General features: G+C 44.8%; 1 protein-coding gene across 1 annotated transcript; it reads left to right on the top strand.

The window, feature by feature from the left end:
- Positions 1-401: 401 nt before the first annotated feature.
- On the top strand, positions 402-1,307 carry FAM181A (family with sequence similarity 181, member A). Its single transcript, XM_010161472.1, has one exon. The coding sequence runs from the start codon at positions 438-440 to the stop codon at positions 1,305-1,307; it is 870 nt and encodes a 289-aa protein (XP_010159774.1). The 5' UTR covers positions 402-437.
- Positions 1,308-7,208: the final 5,901 nt, after the last annotated feature.

Here is a 7,208-nt window from a genome sequence, read left to right as displayed (position 1 = left end):
CAGCGACGCCACAGCCGCCAGCACCGGCCAGAAAAACCACCGTGCACTGGGTGAGTGTCCGTGCTTCTTACAGGGAGGCGGGAGTGGCCACCCTGGCTTCTTTCCACCTAAGCACTATCTAACAAGATTAGATGCTGGGCTGGTTGGCATTCGTGAGCCAGTCCCCATGCCGGTGCGTGCCGGGGCAGTGATGCGGGGTGGTGGGCTGCAGGTGCGGAGCGGCTCTGCCGGGAGTTTGCCAGCACGGCGTTGAGCTGATGGACAACCTGTTTGCATGGCTGAGAAGCTTGACGTGTTCCCCCATCCTCTCTCCATTTGCTTGGTGTTATTTGTACCGAGGCTTCCCACTCTTAAGTCTGCCCATCATGTTTCGCAGGTTTGCCCAAAGGTGGATTATAAACTTTTCATGGGAAACTCTGCACGGCACATCCATTGAGATGGCATCGGACAGCGAGGTAAAAACCCTATTGAACTTCGTCAACCTGGCCTCCAGCGACATCAAAGCGGCTCTGGATAAATCAGCTCCTTGTCGCCGGTCAGTTGACCACAGAAAATACTTGCAGAAGCAGCTCAAGCGGTTTTCTCAGAAGTACTCGCGGATCCCACGGTGCCACCCCAGCAAACCGCCCGAGTGCGGCTGGCGCAGGGGGGCAGAGGACCGGGGCCGTGGCCCCCAGCCCGAGGCACCTGACTCCAGCCCCCATGGTGGGGCTGCCACCGAGAAGGTGCTGCAGACAGCTGAGGCTGAGGAGAGCCTCACCGGGGAACAGGTTTTGCAGGAGCAAAACCCTGAGGTCGCCAGGCCAGACCAGGTGCCCATGAGGAAGCGACAGCTCCCCGCCTCCTTCTGGGAAGAGCCGCGGCCAGCCCAGAGCCTGCCGGCCAGGGCCTTTCCCGCCGGCCCCGAGGGGATTCCAGCTCCCAGAGACCCTCCTTCCTACGAGGGGAAGAAAAGCAAACGGAGCTCAGACACCGCGGGCCCAGAGAGCCCCCAAGAGCCTGCCCCACACACTGGGGAGAAGGATCCTGCTGGGGTTCTCTCAGGTCGGGTGGGCTCCTGGACCTGCTGCCCCTTTTCCTGCCCTGGGCCGGGGGTGTACCAGCCCCCGGGCACGCTGCCCCCATCGCCCTTCGCAGGGCTGGGGCTGTGGAGAAAGACTGCGGCTGCGCTGCCGGCTGAGGTGCCGCACTTTTGCAAGGAGGCCGACAGCACGGGGCAGAAACTCTACAGGCCCGTGGTTTTGAAACCCATCCCCACCAAACCCGCCATCCCCCCACCAATTTTCAATGTTTTTGGCTATCTTTAGCCTGGGCGGGTATCAGAGTTGTGCTGAACATGACAGCTCCTGAGAGCGAACTGAGACGCCCGGTCGGGCACCAGGCCTGAGCTGCTGGCAGCGTGGAGTGGCGGGGGGAAGGAGGCCGATGGTTGCATCCTTTTCCTCGTGGGCGGGCTGGAGCAAATTAGTAACTGTTGGGAAGCTACTTGGGCTCCACTCTCCTCTCCGTACACGGGTGTAAATCGGGAATAAGCCTTACAATGCTGGTGGCATGGAGCGTGAGGCAAACCAAGGCTCTTTCATCGATGGGTATTGTCTAAGCCGTGGCAAGCGGGGCTGCGGGCCATTCATAGCCACACTTGTAACACCTAGGAGACCTCCTCCATGTGGGAACATCTTTCTGGGGTTGCCCTGCGGCAGCAGCAGTGAAATGAAATGAATTAAACCCATTCAAAGAGTTTTTGTACTTTAAAGTAATTCCAGAGAAGTCAAGATATTCAGGTCACTTCCTTTTGCGTGCGAGAGACTGGAAGGACAGTATTTAATGTAGAAACCATGCTTGTGAATTGATTTAAGCTCTTCTTGTATGTAAATACTGAGAGAATTAAATGAAAAATTAAGGGAAGAAAGGAGGTGATTTTATTTTGGTGATTCTGCAAACGCAGTCTGGTTTTTTTGCCTCACTGGCTAGACACAGGTTTGATCTGCAATTTATGAGTAGATATGAAGGCTGAAATCTCTGCCTATTCAGAGTGATGTAAATCAAAATTAATTTTTCTGGGACTTGGAAATTAGCTAGTGTTAAGCTGGTGCAAAGAGAAGCAGGATGAATTTCCTTATCAGGAATTGTTCTGCAATAACAGAACAAATGAGAAATTGTACAACTAGTTGAATACAAACCCATAAAATAGAAGAAAAAAACGTATAGAACAGCCTGTCTTGATTTTGGCTCACAGACGTCTTATTTTGCCTGATTTTAAGATGCTACCACAAGACCTGGCTGCAAATGATTTGCCCAGTATTTTCCCAATTATCTTAACAAATTGGCACTAAAAAAGTTAATAGGGGATCTTTTTACTTTACATTTCTCTTAAACCCATGGAGATAGCATTGCTGAGGTACAGAACTTGTGATCTGAAAAGTTTAATACTGCAGGCCTTTGTATCTCTTCAGTTATACTGGGGTATATCACTGAGGTCAAGAGGAATGTGTTATGGGGGGAAAAAGGGCTAGAGAATGGACACTTGTGATCTCCCAGGCTCTGAACCTGCTCTTGCTGAAAATAATGGGAACTTCTCCCAGGATTCAGTAAAAAGTGGCCTCTATCAACTTGGTCTCTGGCTAGTGTAGTCAGTTAGTCTCTGGTTATGAATCTTGGTATTTCCATAAGGGGAAAAAGAGGCAACACTTCTCTCGAGCACACCACAGTTGTGAAAAAATTATCATTTTAAGCAATTGTAGAGTATAATTTTGAATATCCTGATGGGGCTCGGTGCTATATAACCGAGTTGCAACTTTTGTTAGGATATGAACTACTCTCAGGCTAAAAATAGCTCATTCTTTCCCCAAACCTCACAGAATATCCCACCAATGTTTACTTTTATGGAAACAATGGCTTTAATGTGTTAGTCCAGCAGACCAAAAGTAGAAACAGGGATGTTTTGCATTGCTTTCTCCCTGATGCCAACACTTAATACATGTATCAAGCCTGTATAGACTACTGCTATAGGAGAGAGAGTGGGAAATGGCTTTGGTAGCACATACCTGCATACATGCAAGGTGCAAGGTGGTAAAGAGCTGATCTAAGGGTTAAAGGCATCAGGTTAGCTCTTGATCCAGAAGTGAAGATATGAATGCACTTAGATGTCTATAAATATTCACATGTCTTTCCCTTTTTGTCTTTTTGGAAAAAAAAAAAAAAATCCAGGAGGAGAATCTGTCCCTGTCCACAAAGAGACTCTAACAGAAACCAGAGGCAGTACCCCCATTTAAGTTAATGGAAGAAGAACTATGGTTCTTAATTTTCAGAGCTGTAGGCAAGGAATTTTTCCATGGAGATAGGGATACTTTCTCACACCAATAGCTCTGTGTCACTGTTGTAATCCAGATGAAGTCAGGTGCTGAGCTCTGTCTCAGTGCTGTCAGTGCAGAGCAGCCTCCTTGACATCGGCCTGGATTTCCACCTGGGTGACCAGAGCAGGTCGTGGAATGAACAACAGGTATTGCAGTGATTGCTGTGGACAAGTGTTCCTGCTTGAGTTCAAAAGGGAAATTTGAAAGTGCTGTGTATTGCACCACTTGGATATAGATTTCTGTAAAAATTAAAATTCTTGGCAAAGTGGATAGCCACTGTAGAAATTTTATGTCTGAAGAAATCCAGAGAAAGAAGAGAGTTAAAATCAAGTTTCTACCTTTTGGATATTAAATTCTTTGTTTTCTTTCTCTTCCTTTAAACTGTTTCTTATTTGAATGCAAATTGCTGTACATTTTCCATGTAGTAGAATAGCATGTTCTTAAGTTACATGAAGGGTTGAACCAGACTGTACCAAATGACCTCCAACATGTAGGTATTTATGTCCTTACCCTCAGATTTAAACTGATGTTACTTTTTAAAACCCTTAAAATCCTTTGTGACATGGAACATCCCTCCCCAGCCCAGGGCAGGTGGTGGCCATTGCTGGGGCTCTGAACTGCAGCAGCAATGAAGTAAAACATAAATGAACAGAAGACAACTGTTAAGTATATCCAAAATCACTGAATGGTAGTGTGTGAGACTTTCCAAAAGGTTTGCAAAGAATAGAAACTCTGTGTCCTCTCTCAGCAATACTTACTGTTCTCTTACCTCTGAGATTAACATCAAAATTATTAATTGTTCAAGCTTGGATTGATTCAGACTTTTCCTGGCTGTTTTTGTGTTTGGTTGTTCAATGTTGCTATTCAGGACAGCTGATAGCCCTTCAGAATCTACTTGTTTATTCATATTTTGAAAGATGGAAACATAACATTCAAGAGCTGCTATTTACTACAACAATGCAAATACAAACTGTTAAAACCACAATAGCTTTTATAAATAATGGGAAGGGAGAGGTAAATGAAAAAGCTTTCATACAAAACGAAATAAAAAATCAAAAAAGTGCACAAGAACATCAAGTGAATTGCACATGTTGCAGTAAAAAAATGTACAGTAACCTGGTCATGAAATATTCCTGGAACATTTCACATAAAGTCGTCATCTTTGAAGGAGTCTATCTATCACACTCAGGAAGAACAAGCCACATTACCTTGCACTAGAACTACTGATCTGCTTACAAAGCCTATTTTTTGGGGTTTTGGGGGATTTGTCTTTTCACAGTAACTTCTGGATAGATGCATTAAACGCACAATCAATTTGTGCAGATTCAGTATTGCGCACAAAATATTGTGTCAACGACTGGAGTGGAGGTAGCAGGCTCCATTTCAGTGCAAACAAATGTAAACTGAGTATGTGAAAATTTGCTGTAATGATCAAGCAGAAAGGACTTAATAACATTGTAATTACCAGATTCCCCCTCTAATGGACTCTCCTCAGTTTGTGTGCACAGTGTGCCCTTATCCTTCCCGCAGTTGCGGCACATTCCCATCAGTCCCATGCTCTCCAGCTCAGTGACTCCTGCTCAGGACAGGTGGTTGACAGCAACCAGGACATGGGTCTCCCAGTAGAGATGAAGGTCTCTTGGTTGAAAGAAGAAATGGACTTTCCATACTTGCTCCACTCAAACCCAGTTTCAACTTCCCCAAGGGCATAAAAAGAAATTGAAACTCGAGAGACTTCTGTATGCGTAATGATGTTGGCTCAGGGGAAATTCTCAGTTTGGGGAAGCTTATGAAATCCCACCCCTGTGGTTATACATGCAGTTGGTGATTGAATCTTTCCATCAGCCATCGGTTTCCAGGGCTGTCATAGCACACCAGACAAGCACTTAAGTAAATGTTTAAGTTTACACCAAGCTGTGTCTGTATCTATCATCCTCTACAAGTCTGTTACATTCAATTTTAAGGAATTTTTGTCTGACTTATATCCAGGTGAGTAAGACCCAGACCTTTGGTGCTCAGCACCATAAAGAGAGACGCACAAACTCCACAGACGATTTTCTGTTTCTCAAGATATTGCTTACCAATACAGGGCCTTCAGTGGCAAAACTGTTTCTAAAGATTTCCTGTTCCCCATCCCTTTCCCGCTCCACAGTATTTTTCCAACCTGAAGCAATTCCCTGTTCACGCTGCAGGAGACAAGGGGGTAGATCCTAACCTGATAGTAATGGGAGACACTGGATGAAATTTCAGCAGTGGAGGAATCTCACCTGATTTTCCAAAGCTTTGCAAGAAGATCACTGTTCAGTGTGAATTGAAAATGTTGGGTTTTCAACTTCTTTTGCCTTTGGGGAGGGGACAGCAATGAGCAGAGTGCCCGTAGCTGTAACCAATTCAGCTCACATGCTGTCCCACAAGTGCCGAGCACATTCACACAAAACCACCACAGAATCTGAACTTCTGTACCCAGGCAGACTTGTATGTGTGCCACACACTTTTAGCCCTGTGTTAAGGTATAAATCTCCACACAAATAAAACCCAGTGCAATGCCTTTTCCCTACTTACATTTCTATCTGATGCCATGGATGGTATGCAGGCCAACAAACTAAACCAGATCTGTGAGGTCTCTGGTGGGGAATCCAAACAAACCATGATGCACAGCTCCTTTGTCATCTAAGGTAAGGATGAGTGTGCTTCTAGCATAAGACCTGCAGAGACGTAGTTCCAAATTTAGACTCATCCATCCTTACTTAGGTGCCTAGACAGGCATGAAGGATGCAGTGGTTCAGCAAGTCACACCTGTCAACTGAGCTGTAGTCACTGCCAATAACCCTTCATGGGCTCCTCGGCCTCCCCAGCTGTGAGGGAATGTGACTTGTTAAAAACTTCAATGAAAGAATTTCACGGACAATTATAGCGTTTCAGCTGATAGATGGTAACTTGTTAAGCTGCCATAAATCAGTTGTGGATCTCAGCTGTAAATAGGTGACCTAATTTTCAAAGAAGCTGAAATAATAACTTTCATCAGTGTCAAAGGGAGCTAATAGATGCTTTAAACTTCAAATATTGGGAATTTCTGGGCTAAATCCAAAGACTTTTATTCTGCCTTGGTAATATTTGACACCAAATGTGATCCCATTGTCTCAAGTGGAACTACATCTGGTGCAAACATCTTGGCGTTGTTTAGGCACCTGAATAAGGATTTTTGACACCTAATTCTGGATATTCATTTTCATAAATCTCAAAGTCTGACTTTCATAATTTTGAAATAATCTCTCTTTTCTTCCAGCAATGGTATTGGTATAGCTGCAGAGGGCCAAGGAGGTTAGAGAGGCTGGGTTTTGTAGGGACGAGATCTTCTTGTGAAGCAACAGATCAAGTTGGTTCAGTAGTGCTGCCTCTCCCTGTGTACCTTGCTTCTCTCCTCCACATCACTTTCTGTTCATGGTTGTCCACAGCTTTATTCTGTTCTGACACCAACTTCATGACGGAGTAAAGCTACTGATTACGGTGCAGCTACTACTAATTTGCACACACACACAAAAATAAAGCTCAGAGTTGCTTTCAAATCCCCAGTCTGAGAAATTCTCTGAGGCAGAAGCTCACCTACTTCTTATTGCAAATGTAATACAACATGAACTGTATTTACCATGTGCAAATACAATTCTTACAACCTTTTTAAATAAACCTTCCCTTGAATTTTAAATGAATCAGCATTTCTGGATTTTAGTCTATTAAGAAGTTCTGAGCTTTGAATATTCTGAAATCAAGGCCCAAAAAATGAGAGCAAAAGTGTTAGCAAGACAGTGTCAAGCTATCAGAAATTAGCAACCAGCACACTTAGCAGAAATCCCAAAA

The sequence above is a fragment of the Eurypyga helias genome, unplaced genomic scaffold (assembly GCF_000690775.1).
Source record: "Eurypyga helias isolate BGI_N326 unplaced genomic scaffold, ASM69077v1 scaffold8021, whole genome shotgun sequence".
Taxonomy (NCBI): domain Eukaryota; kingdom Metazoa; phylum Chordata; class Aves; order Eurypygiformes; family Eurypygidae; genus Eurypyga; species Eurypyga helias.
The sequence above is the reverse complement of the archived record's forward strand: the minus strand, read 5'-3'. Positions and strand labels throughout refer to the sequence as shown.